The 24,078-nt window shown below is 43.4% G+C and overlaps 1 protein-coding gene across 6 annotated transcripts in view; it reads right to left on the bottom strand.

Moving 5' to 3' along the window:
* LOC115460475 (protein brambleberry-like) overlaps positions 1-24,078 on the bottom strand; it is a 70,129-nt gene that overhangs the window by 41,233 nt on the left and 4,818 nt on the right. For 5 of the 6 annotated variants that reach the window (XM_030190239.1, XM_030190235.1, XM_030190236.1 and 2 more), the window contains exons 2-5: positions 22,432-22,712; positions 16,028-16,156; positions 10,735-10,920; positions 938-1,160 (exon numbers count right to left, since the gene is read on the bottom strand). In XM_030190239.1, coding sequence (XP_030046099.1) covers positions 938-1,160; positions 10,735-10,920; positions 16,028-16,156; positions 22,432-22,680 — 787 coding nt within the window. In that variant the 5' untranslated portion in view covers positions 22,681-22,712. Of the gene's footprint in view, positions 1-937; positions 1,161-10,734; positions 10,921-16,027; positions 16,157-22,431; positions 22,716-24,078 lie in introns of all 6 variants that reach the window. The other variant, XM_030190237.1, reaches the window with a different exon arrangement.

The following is a 24,078-nucleotide window of genomic DNA, read 5'->3' as shown; positions in this document are numbered from 1 at the left end:
CAGGCCTGTGTTTATAGGCCTTGTGCCAGCACAGGAGTCTAGTTGCAACTTGGGCCACAGAACAGGTAGAGTAGTGGCAGCAGGGAAGGGAGGAGAAATGCTGGGCATGGGAGGGGAAGAGGAGATGCTAAAGAGGGAAGGGGTAGGAGGGGGAAAAGGATGGTGTGGATGCTGGAATACAGGGTGGTAGGGCCTTGATCCGTCCTTGGGGGGGGGGGGGGGGGTGAGAGAAGGGCACATGGCTGAAGGTTCGCCTAGGGCCTCAGGTATCCTTGGTCCAGCCTTGTCTGACCATGGGATTTGTCCAAAGTGCCTCCCTTACTGAATGTACTAGGAATTAAGACAGTGTCTTGAGTTGCTAAGGCATCCCCCCCCCCCCCCCCCCAATTTGATATCTATAGGATAAAAACTTGAGGAACTAAGTACATAGAAACATTATTTTTCTGGAATTTCATTAGGCGAACTGTAGCACCAAGGCTCAGAAGACCTAAGGTTTCCTGCATATCAGGGCCAAGGTGCAGGTGTATTATGGAGATGCCATTCTGCTGTCCCTGCATTTTTTTAGGTTGGGGGGGGGGGGGGGCAGGCAAACAAGCCAACATTTTCCCCTGTCCTCCCAATATCCCAAGTTCTTGATGTCATGAGGCAATAAATTGGTTGGGCCATGACCCCAGTGGCTCACCCCATTCAGCTGCCTATGAGAGAATGAATCTAGATCCTGAAGGAAGAGAGATTAATCCTGCAGATGTGACCCCAACAGGGATATAAATGACAGTTTCAGAAGTAAATTATCCTTCCAGGCATTGGTCAGAGGGGACATGTGGTATCTAAGAAGTAAGAGAAAAAGTTAAGCAGCATTCCTCTTTGGGAGCCAGAAAAAATTCTTACTGCACCCTCAGGTTTGAAAAAGGTCACAGCACAAAGCAACCAGACTCACCCATTTTCTCACTGATGCCTTCGATGAGCTGAGCCATTAATTGGTGACCGCTAGCTATGAGGGCCTTCTCTTGGGTAAGTTGCTGCAGGTTGTCTGTTATGGAAAATTCCATCTGTGCCTGGCTATCTTGCAACTGTTCCTGCTGGAGCAGCAGCTCCTGTTGACTGCTTACAACCTTCTGCAGGGACTCTGCAGTCAGTTCCTTCAATTCTTCTTGCCCAACCTATAGAAAATATATGCAGATGTATACAAAACTCCTGGTACAAGGAGGACCAAATACTAAACTAGCAACTTGATCCACACTTCTTCCACCTTAGGATTCCTTGTACCATGCCTAGCACAAATCCATAATAATGAATGAGGTGTCTCGGTGACAAAAAAATATTAGATAATGGATATCGGAGGATGAAGTATAAACACTTCTTTCCCCCCCCCCCCCCCCCCCACCCACCCACAAAAAGGGAATGAGGCAAGTGATTCCATTTTCTACTGCATATTCTTACTAGTTCATCAAAAGAGATACATCCACTCCACCCCAAGAGATTGGAGAGAAAAAAAAAAAAAAAAAAAAAGAGTATGGGTAAATTAGTTTTCACCCATAATTTTCTGTCCCTTCAGACCAGTCCAGTCACTTGGGGTTGTGCTGCCAGTAGGTGGAGACTTAGAATTACTGAGCTGTAATATCACTTAAGAACCCTGTGCAACCCCCTGGCCAGTCAGTATTTACAATACAGCAGTACCCCAAGAACTAATAAACTTCTCAAAATAGAGCAATAAAGGCTAGAGCCCTCCAGACTAAAAGATCAAACTGGAATAATGAACAAGTTACACTGAAATACTTCTGCTTCAGGAGATAGAAAATAAACTTATGCTAAAAATACAGGTGGGTTCTAGACTAGTCCAGAAGAACTCAAGAGAATTAGCAGATTCCCTTACTTATTGTCCCACCAGATCAGACCAGATACTTGGGATGTAACAATGCAGTACTTGCCAAGTGTGGGACACTGTAATCCCTGCAGCTAACACTTTGGCCACAAGGGCTGCATCACATCGAGCTTAAACATCCAATCTGTAGTGACAGGCAAAGGAATGCACAGATTTCCATGTTACCACTTTAATATCACAAGAAGAAAAATAAGGTGTGTTCCGCCCAAGTAGATGAGCTTTCAAAACTTTTGGAACTGAAAGACTATGGAGAATATAAGCAGAAGCAATAGCCTCTATAACCCATTAAGCAATTGTCGTTTTGGTGTTTCTTCCCTTTTACAAGCTCCTCCAAAAAGAATAAAAATAGCTTATCTGATTTCCACATTACCTCCATACTCTTCACATACTGCTTTTAACATGTGTCTAGCATTCCATTTGTGCAAAGCAACTGCACTATCCTCATTTTTAATATCCTGAAAACAAAACATCCTGTCATCTGAATCAGACTGACACAATTTCAGGAAAGAAAAGAACTGCTCTATGCACAAACTTTCTTTGCTAAAGACCATAAAATGTTCCCTACAGGGCAAGGCCTGCAGCTCTGAAATTCACCTAGCTGAACAAATGGCTACAAGAAAACTTCTTTTAAGTGTGATATCTTAAGTTTGTTGAATCAAGATGTTCAAAAGGAGAAAGAACTAAGGCAGACAAGACCAAGTTTAAATCCCAGGGGGGGGGGGGGGGGGGGGAAAGAGAGTGGAAATCAACAGCCAACACAGCAGATTTAACCTTGCAGGAAAACCATACCAGTCCAAATGTGAAGCCTAACTTTCCTCTTACTGGGTCTCTAAAATAGTACAAAGTTGCCGTTGAACCTTCAGTGGGGCAAAAGGCAGCCCCCTTCTCCAAGCCATCTTGCATGAACTCATATCTGGAATAGAAGAATGCAGGGGGAAAACTTATCTTGATACTAATTCTCATGAGTTTTCCAAATCGTGTATGTCCTAGAAGGAAACAAAGCAGCTATTGCCTTAGAGCCTCTTTGTTAACTTTGCCCACTCAAAAGCCAACCTGTAAGACAAAATGGACAGTACTGGCATGCTGACCAGGCCTTGAACCTCTACTTTCAGACACATCAAATCTCCATACAGGGGGGGGGGGGGGGGAGGGTGTCTTACTATTAGGCCCTATCCTTTGAATAACTCTGCCTATAAGAGGCCATGGCAGAAATACCTACAGAAGACCAAACTGCAACCATGATTAAATTAAGGCATTTATTAATTTTGACTTCCAATCTTTTCTCTGACTGAAGAAAACTGGAACCTTCATGTTCTGGCCAGTCGCCATCAGATTCACAATGGGAAAACTTCAATGGTGTGCTACTTCCAAGAAAGCATATTCTTCTAGATTCACGGAATTCAAGCTGAGGTAATCGGCCCAGATATTTTGGGTCCCAGCCACGTGCTGCCAAAAAACTTTCTCCAGATTTTCCTCCACTCATTGCATCAACATCTATACCTCTTCCGTCTTGCAGCCTTCTTGTTCCTCCTTGTTTGTTAACCTAGGCTACTGCCATCGCATTGTCGGATAGAATCCTTACCACTTTGTTTTGAATTAACTAATGAAATTCCAGGAGAGCTAGGCTGATCCCCCATATGGTTGGTCAACCACTGAGCTTCCACCAAAGACCATCTATCTTGCATCCATCTGTCAAGATGTGCCTTCCAACCTGCAAGATGTACATCTGTCATCACAAGGATCCAACCTGGGGTTTTCAAACTTAATATCTAGGCTAAAAACCCACCTTTTGAGGCTGCTTTTAACTCCTAACCCCTATTCACTTGTTCAGTACCCATGTCCATTTTATCATTTCCATCTTAATTTCTTTATTGCTCATTTGTCCTGTTTGTCTGTCCTGATTAGATTGTAAGCTTTGTCGAGCAAGGACTGGTTTCTTACATGGTGTACAGCGCTGTGTACATCTACTAGCACTATAGAAATAAAGTAGCAGTAGGAGATATTTTTGGTGCATAACCACCGGTTGAGACATACTTCCAGTACTAGTGAGATAGTATAAAAGGTGGAACTCTCAACACTGTGGAAACCAGAGAGTGAAAAAAACCTCCCATGACACTAACTCTCAAGTCACAGCCATCAACACCTGAATGTAACGCCAAACTGTTGGTTTGTGAAGAGCGAGGTGGTTTCTGCTCTGTAGATTTTCCCTTCTCATGAAGGGAAGAAGAAAAATAAAAACCCACACATTTTGCCTTGAAGAGTATGTTGAACTTTGTCCTCAAATATTCTAAGGTTTGGAACAAAGTAAGATTGCTCTTGGAGAACCTGACAACCCATCCCGACTATTATAAATAAGCGTACCATCCACTATGTGACTTGTTTTCTTGGAACAACTGTGCTCTCTGTCATTCAAATAAGGGTGGACCAAAATTGAGTGGAGGAGTGGCCTAGTGGTTAGGGTGGTGGACTTTGGTCCCGGGGAACTGAGTTCGATTCCCACTTCAGGCACAGGCAGCTCCTTGTGACTCTGGGCAAGTCACTTAACCCTCCATTGCCCCATGTAAGCCGCATTGAGCCTGCCATGAGTGGGAAAGCACAGGGTACAAATGTAACAACAACAAAAAATTCCTCTTTGCATAAGGCAGCTGCCACCAGCACTATCACCTTTGTAAACATATGTAGTGCCACAGCCAGTCAGAAAGGTAGTGTACAAAACTGGAAGGGTTATCTTAAGATTGTGAACTTCTTGTAGCATTCATGAGACTTCCTTAAGGGGATTGTTTATTCAAATGCTTACTATATCACTCTTCAAGAAAGAAAGATACAATATAAAAACACAAAAGGAAACTACAAATTACAATGCCAGAGGAAAGAAAATAGGAGAGAAGAAAATGTACACACTGAAGCTAAACTTCCATTAAATCTAAAGAAGTAAAACTCTTTGCTGCACTTCCACAATTACTAATCTTGAAGTTTCTATTTAAAACCTTAGATCTGAATATCCATATGAGAGAGAGAGATTTGCATGTGGATTTCACTAGGGATATCCTGAAAACCTGACTGGCTGGGATGCCTCTGTTATAGGTAGTTAATGCCTGCTCCATATTACACACAGGAAGAAATGAGGTAAATACAGTCAAGGTTACAACCAGCAATCTTCTGATTCAAGAGCACCTTCTGTTCACAAAAGCATAGAAGCTGTCCACTTTCTTCAGTTGTAATCCTCTGCCTTTTAATGGGGCTTATCTCCTACAGTTTGGCATCTCTGCAGCCTTTGACACTATAGACTTGTATATTCTTCCCTATGCTTGGTCTGCAAAGCTAGGCCTGTAAGCACTCAGATCTGCTGTCATCAGCATAAGTTTTATTTCTCCCTACTGCGGCCTGTATACAGAGTGCATGATCAGTAAATAGCAAATATTGATATGAACTTCTTGTAAGTCACTTGAAAAAGGAGAAACTCATGAGGAGCTGAGGCCATGTGGTCCATATAAGACAGTCTCGCTCAGCATCAAGGTTATATCCATTTTTTTGTCTGAGGACCCTCCAAAGGAGATGTTCCTCCACAAATGTGCGCCTATGGAACAGGGAAGTCAGGTGTTTCATGCTACTTGTTTGTTTGTTGGTACAGCATGCTGGGATCACGCTTTACAGATAAGGGATTAACCAATGACCACCGAGTGTGCATGTGAACACAAACAGGAGAGGATGGTAGAATAAAGGAAATGGCCATTTTTGTATAATGAGAAAAAAAAAACCCAGAACATAACAATACATGTGTAACGGAAGAAAACAGGAAAATCCTTATATGAACAATAAGTTAGAAGAAAAGAAATGAAACTTGTAACAGTATAAAAGTACAGAATGAGAAAGCCATATTGAGCAGCCTTGTTGCTCAGCCTGTACGTCTTGTTGGCTGTGTGACAACAACTGCTCCAGAGGAATAATCGCTTTTGTATTGACAGAGAAATACCAATAAAGATTTTTCTTGGTTGCACCTAAACTAAGTCTGAATTGTCTCTCTTATTCCAGCCAAGGAGTTTACCTCTGACGGCTGAAGTGTCTTCTCCTCCCAGGGGGCAAGGGATCGAAAAGATTACAGACTACTCTTTGATGCTTTATAGATTCAGTGATAGTGTAATCAAATGGTATAGAGGTTCAGAAGAATGCAGTTGTTTCTGCATCTTGGTTGCCTAAGGGGTCACCTCTTTCCCATTTGTTAGTTAATAATTTATGAGGTCATTAGACGAGATGAGATCTCTTTGCATTCTAGTTTTTGTCTTATACTGATACATTTCTTTTCTTCTCTGTCCAGAGTTTGATACTTTTGAGAACACTAAGGATATACTAATTAAAAATACTCTTGTGGTAGATTCATGGGGCCATACAAACTTTTTAAAGCTGAATTGGTTTTTTGCCTGTGTTGTATGGTCTGGGGATTTTGATTGCTTACTCCACCCTCAAACATTAAACAACAAAGGGGAAAGAGGTGACCCCTGAGGGACACCACAACCAGGCAACCCAAGATGCAGAAACAACTCCATTCTTCTGAACCTTATATGATATCTTTCTTAAACACTTAAAATTACTACTTATGGCTCCAGTACACTTCTCTTCTTGGTACTGTCCCTTCCTAATCTGTTTCTCCATCTGAAACCACTCTACACTGTAGGAACACATTGCCCACTCTCTGCTTTCATCAGCTCACCATCTCTTTTGTCCTCTTCCTTCTTCTCAGTTCTCAACCTTCAACACTTCCTTCCTTCCATTCATCCATCTCCTTTCTATCGAGTACATCTCGCCTTCGCCGCTGTTATACCTCTCCTACTCTTGCTCCTTCTCCTGCTCTCCACTGGGGACATCAATCCCAATCTTGGTCCTCCACATCAGCTCTCATCCTATTTGTACAGGTCACACTGTGAGGTCTCCAATCTAATTTCTGTTCCTCTCCTCCCCCTCTTCTTCCCTGCCTCTCTCATGTGCTCTGTGGAATGTCCGCTCTGTCTGTAACAAAAAAAAAACAAACAAAAAAAAAACCTTTCCTACATCCATTACCTTTTTCTTTCTTGTACTCCATCTGCTTGCCCTAACAGAAACTTAGCTTTGCCCTGAAGACTCTGCTTCAGTCGCAGCCCTATGCCATGGAGGTTATCTTTTCTCCCACACTCCTTGCCCAGTTGGCCACGGAGGTGGTGTAGGTCTACTACACTGACCCTCTTGTAGATTTCAACCTCTTCTTCCACTCAGTCTCACTTTTTTTCTTCCTTCAAAGTCCACTCCATCCATCTATTCACTCCTCTGCCTCTCCGAGTAGCAGTCATTTATCGACCCCCCTGATAAGTCCCTTTCTTCCTTTCTCACTGATTTTGGCACCTGGCTTTTTCTTTCTTGAACCTTCATCTCCTTCCCTCATTCTTGGGGATTTTAACATTCATGCTAATGAGCCCTCTGACTCTCATGCTTCTCAGTTTCTCGCTTTGACATCCTCTTTCAAATCTTCAACTATTCCCACTCACCAGAATGGCCACTGTCTTGATCATATCTTCTTCTCCAACTGCTCACTCACCAGTTTCTGTGCCTCAGCTCTTCCCCTCTCTATCATCTGATAACTTTCACACAAACACCCTCTCCCCCAGTCCCATCCAATCTTAACCAATACACTTAGGAATCTTCAGGCTATTGACCCTTCTACTCTGTCCTCCAGTGTTTCAAATCTCTTCTCTACCACTATGTTATCCAAGTCTGTCAATGAGGCTCTCTCTTCCTATAATACTACTCTCTCCTCTGCTCTGGATATTCTTGCTCCTCCCATTCTCCGTTCTGTAAGGCATACCAAACCCCAGCCTTAGCTGACCTCTAGAATCCTCTGCCTACATTCCTGTGCCCGCTCTGCCGAACGCCTTTGGCTGAAATCCCGTGCTGACTTCATACACTTTAAATTCTTGCTGACCTCCTTCCGATCTGCTCTTTTACTTGCCAAAGAGGACTATTACATCCAGTTGACAAATTCGCTTGCCTCAAACCCTCAATGTCTCTTTGCCACACTGAACTCTCTCCTCAAAGTGCCTTCACCTTCAATTCTCCCTTCACTTTCTCCACAGACTCTGGCCGAGTACTTTCATGATAAGGTTCACAAGATTAAACTTGAATTCTCAACCAGTTCACCTCCACCTCTCCTTCCCTTAGTCCATTCTCTCAACCCTCCAACCCCTGCCTCCTTTTCTTCCATTTCTGAAATCACTGAAGAGGAAACTACACATTTGTTGCATTTGTACCCCACATTTTCCCACCTATTTGCATCATCTTTCCTCCTCGAAACTGCCTGTTTCTCTGATCCTATTCCCACCCATCTACTTAACACTCTCTCTCCTACTGTCATCCCTTTTATATCTGTCATATCCTCAATCTTTCACTTTCCACTGCGACTGTTCCTGATGCCTTCAAACATGCAGTAGTTGTACCACTCCTTCAAAGACCTTCATTGGACCCTACCTGTCCTTCCAACTATTGCCCCATCTCCTGCCTTCCTTTCTTATTCAAGATACTTGAACATGCTGTTCACCGCCATTGTCTTGACTTTCTTTCATCTCAAGCTATTCTTGATCCACTTCAATCTGGCTTTCGCCCTCTTCATTCAACTGAAACAGCGCTTGCTAAAATCTCCAATGATGATCTGTTCCTGGCCAGATCCAATGGTCTCTATTCTATCCTCATCCTTCTCGATCTATCTGCAGCTTTTGACACTGTTGATCACCGCCTACTCCTTGATACGCTGTTCTTACTTGGATTTCAGGGCTCTGTTCTTTCCTGGTTCTCTTATCTTTCCCATCGTATTTTTAGTGTATACTCTGGTGGATCCTCCTCCACTTCTATCCCACTGTCAGTTAGTTTACCTCAGGGATCTATCCTTGGATCTCTTCTTGTCTCCATCTATACTTCTTCCCTTGGTACTCTGATCTCATGCCATGGTTTTCAATACCATCTTTACGCTGACTCCCCCCAGATCTACCTCTCCACACCAGAAATCTCAGCAGGAATCCAGGCCAAAGTATCAGCCTACCTGTCTGACATTGCTGCCTGGTCTCACTACCATCTGAAACTAAACATCACCAAGACTGAGCTTCTTATCTTTCCCCCTAAACCAACCTCTCCTCTTCCCCCATTCTCTATTTCTGTGTATAACACTCTCATCCTCCCAGTCTCATCGCTCATAACCTTGGGGTCATCTTTGACTCCTCTCTCCCCTTCTCTGCACATATTCAGCAGACTGCTAAAACCTGTCATTTCTTTCTCTATATCACCAAAATTTGCCCTTTCCTTTCTGAGCACACTACCAGAACCCTTATCCACACTTATCAACACTCTCAAGACTATTGCAACTTGCTTCTCACAGGTCTCCCACTTAGCCATCTCTCTCCTCTTCAATTCTGCTGCGCGACTTATATTCCGCCAGTGTTGCTATGCCATATTAGCCCTCAAGTCACTTCACTGGCTCTCTATCCGTTTCCACATACAGTTCAAACTCCTCGTATTGATTTACAAGTGCATTCACTCTGCAGCACCTCTCCACTCTCATCTCTCCCTACACTCCTCCCCGGGAACTCCATTCACTGGGTAACTCTCTTATCTGCACCCTTCTCCTTCACCGCTAATTCCAGACTCCATTCCTTTTATCTTGCTGCACCTTATGCCTGGAATAGACTTCCTGAGCCGGTACGTCAAGCTCCATCTCTGGCCATCTTCCAATCTAGGCTAAAAGCCCACCTTTTTGATGCTGCTCTTAAATCCTAACATTTACTCACTTGTTCAGTACCCTTATTTTATCATCCCCACCTTAGTAATTCCCTTATCTCTTATTTGTTCTGTTTGTCTGGCCTAATTAGATTGTAAGCTCTGTCTCCTCATGTTCCAAGTGTACAGCACTGTGTACGTCTAGTAGCGCTATAGAACTGATTAGTAGTAGTGGTAGTAAACATTCCTCACAACATTTGATCAGGTGAGATATTAAAAACTGAAAATATATCAAGTTCTAGATATAATATAATATTTAAAACTAAATTTGGAGGATCAGATTAACGCTCTTATGTTAAAAAAATAATTTTCAACTTCAACAACTAAGAGTTATTCGGTCAACCTGTAGTATTCAAAGTTTCAGAAACATTTGTCAGGCAGTTTTTACCTTACCTAGATTATTGCAATTCCATATACGGAGGAATTACTGTGAAGCTTTTGAGGAGATTGCAGCTGCTTCAAAAAACAGCTGCTAAGATTATCTTTACATTTTATACATTTGAGATCATCTCCTCTTCTTAAAGTTGCATTAGCTTTTGTTTCCTCGTGTAAATTTTTAGATTGCTTGTATGATTTTTAAATCACATACAGGTCAAAATCCGATAAACTTAACAAATTACTGTCTTATTAACTAGTGGTAGAGTTTCTCAAACAACTCATTCTTATAATCTGCTTTTCAGAGTTGTAAAGGAGAAAAATTAAAGAGATAACTGGACTCTTTAAAATATCTAGCTGTGAAAGTCTGGAATAGGATACCATTACATAAAATCTGTTTACTCTTACCTTTTGTTCAGGAAAAACTTGAAGACTTGTATATTCTCAGATATGGCTATAGATATGGGATAGATTGATTTTCAGTTTGTTTTAACTGTATTATTTTTAGGTTTTACCTAAAATTATGTAATTCCATCCATTTGGGATGTTTCTTCTTTTTGTAATCTGCAATTAATCTATACGGAGATATTGCAGAATATAAAATCATACATAGCATAGGAAATCACACAGAACAAAGAATCTCTCTCCACCCCCATTACAGAATGGGGAAAAGAACCTTCACATACCTTGAGTAGTTTCATGGCCTCCAGTTGGTTAACAGCAGTGGACACCAGTGCGTTGACAGTGAGTTCAGTCCTGCGCCTGAAGTGCATCTGGCGAGCAGCATAACACACAGAGCGAGCACGATTACTGACAATGTGATAAGCATTCCAGGTATCAGCGTCCATCCCAGCAGTGCATTCTGCCAGCGTCTGTACCAAGGAGGAACCACATATTCAGAATGAGAAGTGGGATGTAAGCCATGTTCCCCAAGGTTTCAGCTCTGTGCTTTATCCATGCGCTATATAGTGTTCCGTGATATTGGGTTACTAGTAGTTACTGTAGTTTATTGCTAACTGCAAGAAAGTAAGTAGTTAGCTACTTGCTCACTATCCCAGAAACTGTACTTAATTACTTTTGAACAGTAACTAGCACAACGTGACAATGACATGACAGAGGATGTGGTTGGCACGAGTTGTCAAACCTCTTTGAAATAAGCATCAAGAGATGATGTTATACAGTTTTCACAATGGGGATATTTTACATCTTCAAGCACCATAAGGCTTCTACCATAAGTATTCTTGGATGTGGTATCGGTAAAGGAAAAGCAATTAATCTAAGCATGTAACTAATAATCAATTACTTTCCTAAATGAGTAATTTAATTAATTACTTTAAAAGCTGAGAAGTAACCAGGAGCATAGCCAGACCTGCCATTTCAGGTGGGCCTCGAGTTAACCCAGGTGGGCCCTTCCTACCTCCACCCCTGTACATACATATAATTTTTTTCAAACATTTCGATCTGCCCTATCGCCATCTTTCTCTACCCCCCCCCCCCCCCCAAGCCCAGTATCGGCTCCTCTCTCTCTCTCCAAGTCATCACCAGCAGTGATTCCAGTAAGAAAGTCTTGCAGATTTCCCTACCACAACCACACTAGTGAAGAAACAGAAGAGACATCCATCGAGGGCGGGACATGGTAGATGGAAGCTTGCAAGGCTCTTGCAGGTTGCTTACAAGAATTGCTGCTGGCAACAGTCGCTTCAGAGAGATGGGCAGCTGCAATGAGAAAGAGATGCTTTGGCGGCCACTAGACTGGGTGGACCCAAGGCAAGAATAGGTGGACCTGTGCCCACCCAGGACCACCCATAGCTATGCCACTGAAGTAACTAGTAACTAATTATTTTTTGAAGAGTAACTAGCACAACACTGATGTTACTGCCTTCCACAAAGCAGAAATACAAATATCAGGTTCCACATAATAGCCCCTAGATCAGGGGTTCGTAGCCAGTGGTGCCCAGTACAGAAGAGGTCAAATGGGGTGGGGGAGAAGGGCAATTTATTAAAACTCTCAGAGTTAAGGCAGTTGTTAGGACAGTTATTGGTATTATAACTGTGTACCGCTGTAATTTTAGCAACATTAGCAGCTAATAGTTAATGATAATGTTTAGCAGTCTGTAGTCACTAGTGGACATGTGGATTAGGAAGTGGCTATGAGATCCAAAAAGGTTAAGAGCCCCTGCCCTAACACACACACAAAATATGGCTAACCTACAAATAGACCTAATTATTCTTTAGCTAGAAAATATTTTATTCACTAGTAAAAAAGCCCCGTTTCTGATGCAAATGAAACGGGGGCTAGCAAGGTTTTCTTCTGTGTGCATGTAGGAGTGTGTGTGTCCCTGCCCTCTCTCCCTTCCCCTGTGCTGTCTGTCCCCTCTGCTCTCTGTCCCCTCCCCCCCGGAGTAGAGTCCTTCAGTGTTAAGTTTCCTGCTGTGCTGTGTTTGTGTTACAGAGATAGTGAGGGCTTCTGCCCTCTCTCCCCTCCCCCCTCTGAGTCCTTCACTGTTAGAGAGAGCGATTTGATTTCGTGCTTTGCTGTGTTTTCCTTTACCGTTTGTGTTACAGAGAGAGCGAGGGCGGGGCAGACACTCATGGGGAAACCTGCTCTCTCCCCCCCTGGAGGCTTCATTTAGAACTTTGGTGGTGCCTTTTATATAGAGAGATGTGCAAATAAACCATCAAATATATAGGGAGTCTAGTTATATTGAAGCATAAGCTTTCTTATGAGCTCCCAACAGTATCATCATTAAAATATGAAAAAAAACTTGCTAAGTAGCAAGAGAGGGTACAAAAGTACACAAACCAAGACAGCAAAAAAAAAAAAAAAAAGCCACGAGGGCCCTCAAGACTAGAACAATGTAGATTTCTTAATGCAGAAGACCCATCACAGGCAGTTTCTCAGCACAGAAAGGCACCTGCCTCAGAGGTCAATACAATGTCAACATATATACAAAATAAACATATGTACTGGTATCCATGCATATACTACAAAATGAGTGTCAAAGGAAAGTGTCATGTTACGGTAATATACGTGAATGTATAATGTCAAGAAGACTAAGCACACAATGTGATGTGCAAAACAATAATAATCATGTAAAACTAAGATAAATAATAAACATGTTAGCTGTGGGAGAGACAGGGATTATGAGGGAGCTGTTAATCTGTTACTGTGTTTATATAACTATATGAATTGCTACCTGTAATGGTTGGACATGTATGGCGTCAAGGCTGGGTCTTTGAAGAGAACACAAGAGCCAGCTGGTGTACGTTTTATCTTTCTTTAAAAGGTTGTTGAATAATTTTTTTTAAAATTGAAAATACTTTTATCTTTTTTTTATGCACTTTGGGGTCAATATTCAGCTGGCGGTGATGAGCATTTGGTTTGGGGTTTTTTTAAGCATGTGGCAGCATTTCCCCTAGATATTCAATGCTGGCCCATGTCCAGGAACCAGCATTGAATATCCGGGTTTATGCAGCCGGCTCTCTCTCGTGAAGTACAATATTCAGCATGCAACCACTTAAGCAACACTGCCTAAAGATAAATGGTCTGATCTGACCACTATACTGAGGCGGTTAAGAGCTGAATATTGGCACTTGTGCCAACTGTCCCTGGACAGCCCACAAAAGCCAGCTTTGAGTTTAGTGGTCAGTGGGTTAAATGTTGCTGGATATCAGCAGATAGCCCTGAACAAGCTATTTAATTGTTGACCTGTTAAGCCACTTTGAATAGTGACCCCTTTATTTTTCAAATTGGGTTGATGCAGTCTCTTCCATTTTGTTTTGTGCGCGAGTCTCTTCCAAAATTCTTTTAGGTTCGCTATTCCATTTTTTCTCTCTCCTGTCTTCTTCCCTTCCTACATGTCTGACACTGATCTTTCTTCATTCCGCCCCCCCCCCCACCACACTTCTTTCTTTATCTCTACAGCCACCCATTTGATTCTTACCCCTCATTCTCCATTTCACTTGGCTTCTAGCCCTTAGTCTCCTTTCCAACTCATGACTTTCCCCATCTCCCTCTCATCCTCTTTCCAGCACTCACTGCCCTGTCTCACTCCTTCCCCAGTCTTTCACCCACTCCCTAGGTCATTCCCTATTTCCATCCTTTGTACTCAATCTCAGCCTTCATCTACTCTCTACTGACCATTTCCTGATCAGCCCCAGCTCCATCCCTGCCTCTCCTTCCTTCCCTCCAGGCTAAACCTCGCACCATCTTTTTAACCCCATTTCCACCCTCATTCAACCCCTACAAAGACCCACCCCCTGTAGCAAAGCACCACATCCCCATTTCAGAGCCTCTCATCCTCTTTCTAGATCACTCACATTATGTCTCAACCACTCCCCACACACTCTTTTACCCACATCACACTCTCAATCATACTACCAACCCATCTAATACAGCCCCACTCATACCTAGCAGTCGCCAGGTCTTCATTTTCCCCTCCAAATTCCCATTCAGTCTCTCCCATCTATAATTCTCTACTCTGCCCCCAGCATTCGTCCACTCAGGTCACCAAGTCCTGGTTCTTCTTAGGTCCATCCATCTTCTGCTGTCCCACTTCTCCCTCCCCCAAGCAGTGCTCCCTCTAAACTGTTCAGGGGTCCTCCATCCAGTGGTGTACCAAGGGGGGGGGGGGGGTGGGGGCGGTCCGCCCCAGGTGCACGTCGCTGGGGGGGGGGTGCTGCGGCGCACGCCTGTGGGCTCCAAATTCGCTATGCTAACTTCGCTGGTTCGCTGCAGCTCCCTCTCTCTGCCCCGGAACAGGTTACTTCTTGTTCCGGGGCAGAGGGAGCTGCAGCGAACCAGCGAAATCAGCGTAGCAAACTCAGAGCCACAGGGCACCCCCCCCCCCCCCCCAGCGGCGTGCACTCGGGGGGGGGGGGTGTCATCGAGGGTAGGAACGCCACTGCCTCCATCTATATTCTTGTCAGTGGGGGTGCTGTTTCAATATCATATTTTCAATAGTGAGGAACAGGCAAGTTCTGCAGGACTCCAGGAGGACCTACCTAACCCTAGCTATTGAGAACACAATATGATTGATGGATTGTCACACAGCTTAGAGGGAACATTGCTCCCAAGTTCTACCCAGCTTCTGCTCTCTTCACCTTTCTTCCTCCCCTCAGAGTCTCATCTGTTGTCTGCTTCTACCCTTTGGTTGAAACAGACGTTTGAACCACATTGGGTTCCACAGACACACAGCCCTTCGTTTCAAACAGAGCAGGTGACCTGGTGCTGCCATTTCAGGCACCAGAGCCACAGAATAGTGAAGCAAGCCTTCAAATGCTGTCTGGTTCTGAGTGGGGTGGCAAACATGCGGTGCCTGCTACCCTAAAGTGACACATACTGTAAAGTTATATTGAATTGTTGCAAGAAAAAAAAAAAAAAAAAAAATCAGCTGGAACTATCTGGAATTTAAGTCAATTTATTTGGGTATTTCTAAACATACAGAGGCTGCAAACCAGAGTAAAAAGTCTCAAGTTTTGAACTACCATCTAAGGTCCAATTCCAGAAGTACTGACTGGAGCAAAACAACCAAGTCATTGAGGACACAAGGCTTCCTGTATCTATAGCAGGCATTTCCTCTCAGCCTCACCCAATTTACCTTGCTGCTTCCTACAACTTGACCATAGCAAGGTGAGGATCTAGTGTACTGCTAGCAAGGGGCAAGTCCAGCTTCTAAAGAAAGACATTCCACTTACCACTGCAACTGTTCTGATCGTCACTCAAGCTGTTATGTCCCTTTCTCCCCATCTGACGTTTGCATGCTTCAGGTCAAACTCCCTTGTCTTGTTTCATAGTAGCTACTATCCTTGGTGCTTTGCACTTCTACGGCATTCTCTCACCCACCCATACCAAGTCAATGAAGAACACTGCACTTTTTCTTTTTGTCATCTTTTTGGATCCATCTATACCAGGGCTATGACTCCAGCACAAACTGTTGTTACTCCTGCCACCTTTTACCTCTGGAGCTTTTTTCTTACCATTCCACTGGTGCAAGGATATGTCTTACGACCCTCAGCCTCAGCTTGACAGTTGAACAAGGCCACCCCCAGCTTGGCAAGTTCCTCTTCAGATAGGTCAGAACAGGAGGACTGTAACTGGTTCACAACCTACCAGCAAGAAGATAGTAAAAACCTCAAAGCCTGGGAGATTATTAGCAAAAGAACACAAATCACCAAATGTCAACTCTACTAAACAGCACAAAACCTTTTAAAGAAGATTTTTTCCCCAATTTTCAAAACATTATGATCTTTACACATTTTAAAAAATAGTGTTTTATATGCAGAAATGTTTTATATGCAGAAATAGTTTTTTCTCCTTCCAGTATAAGCCTGCATGTGCATTACATTACCAGAACAGAGCAAAAGCTATCCTAGGGGTAAGGTTGCAAAGGGTGCAGCATTTAAAACCAGAACATGAGAATTACCAACTAAGGCAGACCAATCCTATTTCCAACAATGGCCAATCCAGGTGTCAAGTATCTGACAGGATCCCAGGTAGCAGCAGCTTTTGCCAAGACTACCTTAAGCAGAAAATAGATCTTACCTGCTAATTTTCATTTGAGTCTCTCCAGACCATTCCAGATGAATGGGTACATGCCCTCCTACCAGGAGAGGGAAACAGCACAACTAATCGATGCCATAATGTGGACACCTATGCAGACCAGAACTTGCCATTATTTCTACTTACAAAGCAACCGAAAAAACAAAACAGATCTCCAAATAACCCAGGGGAAAATAAGAAAATCATCAGAAATTCAACTGTGCTCACACTATAGTATTGCATCAACTTCCAGAGTTTAGGTTCCCCAAAAAGCCACATTTGAATAAAGGTTATATATGCAAAAATGAAGCAGCATTAAAAAAAAAAATAAAAAAACCTCCTTAATTTCAGAGTGGGTTCAGCAATGGGCTGGAGACTCAAGGAATGAAAATTAACAGTCATTGCCATACTGGGACAGACCAAAGGTCTATCAAGCCCAGTATCCTGTTTCCAACAGTGCCCAATCCAGGTCACAAGTACCTGGCAAAACCCCAGAACAGTAAAACAGAGTTTATGCTGCTTATCATAGAAATAAGCAGTGGATTTTTCCATCTTAATATCCCCATCATTCTCATCACCCTTCTCTGTACCTTTTGTAATTCCGCTATATCTTTTTTGAGATGCAGTGACCAGAATTGCACACAGTATTCGAGGTGCAGTTGTACCATGAAGCGATACAAAAGGCATAACATTCTCATTTTTGTTTTTCATTCCTAATAATTCCTAACATTCTATTTTCTCTTAGATGCCGCTGCACACTGAGCAGTGGGTTTCAATGTACCGTCAAGTTTTCCTTCCATATCTCTCCAGACCATTCGACAAGTGGGAAGTGCAAAAGCAGTCACCTACAAGGGCAGGACACAGCCAATATATGAGCTAAAACAGAATGCCTCTTGTCTCGCTTGCCATAGTCCTCTGTAAATGTCAAGAAAGAAAAAAAACATTTTCTTCAGGATGGTATGGATAAAGGTTTGGCAATGCCCTCTATTTGATTACAGTTAGCTGTAATTGTGGTTTTTAGAGGTCCCATTCAAGGTCTGTCTTCATTCAGATATTTCCAAGTTCAAGGGTGTTAAACTTTTGCAGCCTCTGTTTCACAGATTGCTTCCTCTGAGATCTGAATCTTGTCTCAAAAGCCTTGGATAAAGTGCTGTTTAAACCTCAGAACTATTAGCAGACCAGCAACCATAGAGGAAAAACGTAAAAGCACCCTCAACTCTACCATGGTTACACCAACACATCTATCCCCACCAACAGGAGCTCCTTCCTGTGACTAAAGGACAGATGAACTTTTGTATTTGACGCCGAAGCTACGAGACCCATAACTGGCAGACTGCAATGCTGAACTATAGGTGAAAACACAAAAACAACTGGTCACATGTGCTGCAGAAAGCTGCAAGAGATTTTGCTTACCCATACTATGATCATTGCTGCTTCCTGGTCTGGGGTTGACTCCTGGTTCACATATGCTACTGCTGTCATATTGTTTGACAAGATATTAACTGCTTTGTGACTGAGGTGGTCCCAAAAAGCTAGAAGAGCCAGTTGGATGGCTGTAGTTTCCAACTGATTGATCAACGACTGGGCTTCTTCTTTCAAGCTGCAGCCCTGTGTTATGTGACACAGACAATGGGCCCCCAGCCCAAAAGACAGGCATCTGTGGCAAGAAGTCAAGAAAAACATTCCCTGCGCCAGATGACTCCTGAATAACCACCAACCCAGACTCCATCACACTGCAGAACAATGAGCGCTGCAGATCATCCACCTGAACAGACCAAAGTCAATGACAATGCATTCTAAAGGAGGCACATAACTATCACCCAAAGAACCACTTCAATAGAGGCCACCATTGAGCCCAGGACTTGCAACACCTCCCAGGCTGAGGGTCTGCAAGAGTTGCACAGAGCCCAGATCTGTAAAATTAGCTTCTTAATCCTGCCTTCTGGGAGGAACACCTTCCTCTGAAGAGTATCGAACAGGATTCCCAGATAATTTAGGGACTGGGATAGCCGAGAGCTTGTGGCAAAATTCACTAGCCATCTGAGATGTTGCACAAGCTGTACTACTCAACCCATGGCCTACATGCTCTCTTCGAATGTCTTCACTCGAATAAATCAATTGTCCAGGTAGGGATGTGCTGCTGCCACAACCATCACCACCTTTGAGAACATTCTCAGCACCATGGCTAGATCAAAGGGGAAAGCCTTAAATACCTGTCGGGGGGAGGGGAGGGGGACTTGCAGTGACAAAAAAAAAAAAAAAAAAAAAAGTATCAGGAAGAAAAATTCCAGAGAGTGTAGCCTAGCCTGAGAGAGAGTGTCTGGGACCCACCAATCTGAGGTAATTTGGGCCCCATCTCCGATAGAACAGCTAGAACCTTGCCCAATGGGAATTATTGGAAGATGGGCCCTGAACACCTTCATTGCGAGGCCCAAGGTTCCAGGTGCTTCTTGGCCTCCATAGTGACCCCCTTGAAAGGGCTAAAAATCTCTCCGGGCTCCACTTAAGTTGTCTGGACGGTATCTCCAAAAACATCCCTCTAGCAAGTCCCAGCGCAAGATCTATCGTTAGGAAGTCTAGGAACTTTGGATTCACCCAAATCCTTCACCAGTTTCTCCAATCTTCAACAAAAAGTATCTTACCCTTAAAGGGCAGCTGAGCTGACTCAGACATACGTGGATGGATACGCAGACCCAATTCCTTAGCAACGCCTCTCCACCACTGTTTAAGACCAAATTCTTAGCTAGTCCTATTCAAATGGCTGTACCTAACTCCAAGTCAGGGATGGACCAACAGTGGTCAGGGCCCCCCGGGGAGTAAAGATCATTGGGGGCGAGGCCCAGGCAGTAAAAATCATTGGGGAGGGGGGCCCTGCCCACACAGCCATCACCCTCCACAGTTCTACTTTGAAGGGCCTTGTAAGTCTTGTGGCTTCTTCAAGGTCAGGAAAGAACCCCAATCTTTCCTGCCCGCTAACCTCCTTAAAAAAAAAAAAAAAAAAAAAAAAAAAATCGATATTGTGCCCAGCGGCAGCACCATGTTCTTTTTAAATGTCTACAATAACTTACCATGGTAGTCTTGCGGGTCTCAGCATCTCAACAGCCATTTTAAAAATAAGGCGGTGCCAGTGCCACCTTGCAGAGTAGTGACAGTGGACAGGAAAGAGTCTGATTCTTTCCTGACCCTGTCGAGGCCACTAGACCAACAGGCCCTTCAAGGTAGGATCAGGGAGGGCTGCAATGTACTGCAGTGGCGGGCAACCAGGCAGAGTCTCTCGGCCCGGTTGCCCGAATGGTCAGTCCTCCCCTGCTCCAAGTTTATGACATTCTCAGAAACAGGTGCCATAGTTTCCTCCAGGGAATTTGGAAGTTTTTTTGCCTAGCAAAAACAGGCTTGGGCCACATAACCTCCATGGATGGTCACTCGCAATGCCAGAGTAGAGATCACAAAGATCTCTTCAGGCAGGCTTCCATTGTTCAATCCTGCTCCCCCTTCAATGGAATTACTGTCTTCTTGGCAACAGCTGTGATCAGCACATCCACCTTTGGTAACTTGAAACTCATCAAATCCATCAAAGGAAGCTGATGAAGCTGAGCTGTGGCTCTGCCAATTCTTAGGTCCATGACAGGGAAGTGCCAGTTGGCCTCCACCATCTCTGATTATCTTCAGTATATAGGAAGAATTTTGTAGGCATCTGGGATCCCTTTCAAAAGTGAATCTCCTTTTCTAGTTACTGGAGGCTTCTCATCTAGCAAAACACCCGAAGAACTTCTGTAATGAAGGAGGGAAGTTCCGAACTATGAAAAATGTGAACTACAGTAGGGTCTCCACCCAGAGGAACTTCACAGCTCCCAGCCTCTAGTCACCCTCCCAATTGACTTCCTTGTATAAAACCACATTCCATGGGTGTCCAAGAATCTTCTGAAACGTGTAGCGCTATAGAAATGATTAGTAGTAGATCCTGTTTTTCTGATAAGCACTGCCTTTTTCCCCACCCCCTCCTTATTTCTGGCAACCACGGGTTGCCGAGAAGAGGTGATCAGCAAGCCTCAATTCATACACAAGGCCTGGTGCAGCTATAAGAAACTCTGGGGGAAAAACAGAAGAAACCCCACCAGAATCCTACCTGTACAGCACCAGAGGTACATCTGAAAGGGGCTATATAGAAGTTAAGGCACTCAAAACTGCAGTGCTTTTCACCAGTGTGTTTCCCTCTGAATCCTGCCAGGATAACTGCCTGTCAATTACATGAGCAAAACTATGTATAAAACACAAAAACCCACAATGAAAAATAAAATGAGATTTGCTCATAATTCTCAATGGACCATTACAGACCAAATAGGTCAAATTGCTTGTCCATGTTATCATATAATCATCACACATTAAAGTGACACACCCAGTGCCTTTTATCAAACTGTACCACAGTGTTAAAGGAAAATAAAGAACGTTACAGTAAACAGCTCATTAAGGAAGCCCTGTTTAATGAGCTGTTTACTGAGAAGTTGTATAAGTGCTCTTTATTTTCCTTTAACACTATGGTACAGTTTGATAAAAGGCACTGGGTGTGTCACTCTAATGTACGATGATTATATAACAACATGAACAAGCAATTTGACCTGTTTGGTCTGTGATGGTCCAATGAGAATTATGAGCACATTTAAATCACATGCAATTTATTTTTCATTGTGATGAACTGCCTGGCCAGTCTGCACTTCCACAGCCATCTGAGTCGACTTGAGCACCACCAAAGTCCCCTGTAACCTCAAAGCCAGCAGCATTGACTCAGCACAAACATGGCAAAGGCCACTAATTGTGGACACCATGCGCTGTGCAAGTATAGCAGCATAGTTTCCCTGAAAAAGCTGCCATCTTGGCTTCCCACCGCCAAACACACGATATCTCCACACCTAAATGAGAGCTAAGCCACAGGGGAAAGAAAACCCAACTGAGTACCTTTTCAGTAAGGGTACAGTGCACTTACATCTCCTCTTGTTTCCATGGCTGCTTCCTTCTGTTATCGGAAGACACTTGAGGAACCCCTCCCAGTACTACCACTACTACTGTAGTACTAATCGAGTCTATAGTGCTACTAGACATACACAGTGCTGTGCACATTATATGCAGGTACTTTCTCTGTCCCTAGAGGGATCATAATCTAAGTTTCTGTACCTGGGGCAATAAAGAGTTAAGTAACTTGCCCCAAGGTCACAAGGAGCTGCAGTGGGAATCAAACCCAGGTCACCAGAATCAAAGCCCACTGCACTAACCATTAGGCTGCTACTCTACCCCTCAGTAGTGGCCCCCACCCTTAGTAGCAGGGGAGGGGTCTGAGGCACAGGACAACTCCTAGAGGAGGGACCCAAACAACAGTATGCACTCCTTGGAGCAGGAAACCAGGCCTGGTTAGGCCCCTCAACAACAACTTTCTCCTGTTTTTTTTCTCCCTATACGGGGGGGGGGGGGGGGGGGGAAAGAGTACACCCAAACCAAGCCCGACAAGGGCTGCACAGATTATTTGCCTACCCATTTGCCAAGTTGACACAGAAATACTGGTGGACTGAACAGGTGTTATTTAATGACGTCAGTCAGTAGTTCTCAGTCTCCCCAGACCATTTCCACTCATTGGGAATGGTCTGGAACGATAAGGAACACATTTTTTATGAGCTTTTAAATACCAGGTCTTCTTCTTTAGACCAGGTTAAAAATGGAAGGAGAAAAAAAAAAAAAAGTCATGCAATCTGGCCTTACACAGGCTGAATATATGAAACACAACTTTATATTCCACAACCCTAAGCATGGAAAGTACAAATCTGAACTAAAAAAAAAAGGAGCACCATCTTACCTTATAGTGACAACTGTCCAGTGGGGAGAGATCCAGATGTTTTCCTTCTGCCAGGAACTTCTCATCCACTATTGTCATTTCAAAAGGAGCACTGGGGAGGACCTCAATGTCAGTGGCAGGCCTAGGTGAGGCAGACGCAGGGGGACTCTCGATAGGTGCTCTGCGATTCAGCCACCCAAAGAAACCATAGTTTGTGCCCAAGAGAGAAAACAGAATGGAAAGGAGGTAGGTCCAGCTGACGAACAGCATACTCAAACATCCAGACAGCTCTTAGTCCAAATCTATTCATAGGACACAACAGATAATTAGTTAATGTCAAGGGAATAGTGCACTATAAGGATACAGAGTTGATATTTCTTATATATCCTATATCCTGCTTAAAGCAAGAGCAAGTTTCACGATTCCCCATTTTTAATTTGGCCTCACAGACAAAAAGGATAGGTTAGTAAATATCAAACAGATAAAAAGAAGGATATTTTATAATACGTGTAGTATTTAAAACATAAAAGCAATTTGAGAAAGCTATAATTTAAAGTGTAAAAGTCATGGAACCTATAGCCTGAAAGGGATATGTTGGATATGGAGAAAGATGCATTCTTTTCCCTTTTTGATGTCTATATGGAAATGGAACACACAAAGGGGGGGAAGTGAGTATCAATATTCGCACCTGCTCCAAGGTAATTTGGACTGGGTTGATGTCAGTCATCGAGGGACTTACGTTTACTTTACTGGTGTGCAAAACCATATCCAAATACTTGAAAGTAAAATTTTTCTTGCCTCTAATTAGTGCCTCCTGAATATCCAGTTCTCTAAAATCCACACACACACGTACAAATAGGCAGGGCTATTTTACTAAACCTTAGCACAGACAAACACTATCACATGCTAAGGGGCCCTTTTACAAAGTCATGGTAGGGCTAACGCACTGGTAGCATGTGCTAAAATGCGACACTTCTGCCAGGGGCATTACATAATGAAGAAAAAAACCTTGGGGTTAGAAGTAAATTAAGAATCAGTGTAAAGCTTTAAGGATTCATATCACAGGTTTGAGAACCACTGCTTTAGGGAAAGAGAAAGTTTAAAAAGTTTGCTATGGCCCTTCAACATGCTTTGCTTTGGCTAATTGAAGATATAGTTGGATTTTATACCAGTACTGGCAAGATACTTTTTAGATGTGGAACCTTTGCTTGCTTCTTTAGAGCAAGCCCAGACATATTATGGGGATGTTGGCTTGGACCTCCGTTGGGATGAAGGAACACTGGTGCCTGGAATAAACAGGAGTTTTTTGTATTCCCAGTGACTGGTCACTTATTTTCTAAAGGAGATAAAGCTGTAAAGAAGGGAAAAAAATGACCACAGTCTAATATACATTCAGAGCTGTCTCCAAATACATCATCAACTCCTCTGATCCTTTGTGTGGGGTTACAGATGTCCTACTTCTGGGTTTGCAAGCTGCTTCCCAGCTCCTGGGTATGTGAATTAACTACTACACTAATAAAGTTACCAAAAGTTGAACAACCACATGAATAGAAGAGAAGTGATGCCTGCAGTGCCCTGCCGATTTGGTTAGATCCACTAGCAGATTTCAGCCTGCAGGGCTGCCGAGACAAAAAAAGTCAGACCCAGGGATTTTAATCTTTAATTTCA

Source organism: Microcaecilia unicolor, chromosome 1, assembly GCF_901765095.1.
Source record: "Microcaecilia unicolor chromosome 1, aMicUni1.1, whole genome shotgun sequence".
NCBI lineage: Eukaryota > Metazoa > Chordata > Amphibia > Gymnophiona > Siphonopidae > Microcaecilia > Microcaecilia unicolor.
This window is presented reverse-complemented; position numbering and strand designations above follow the sequence as displayed.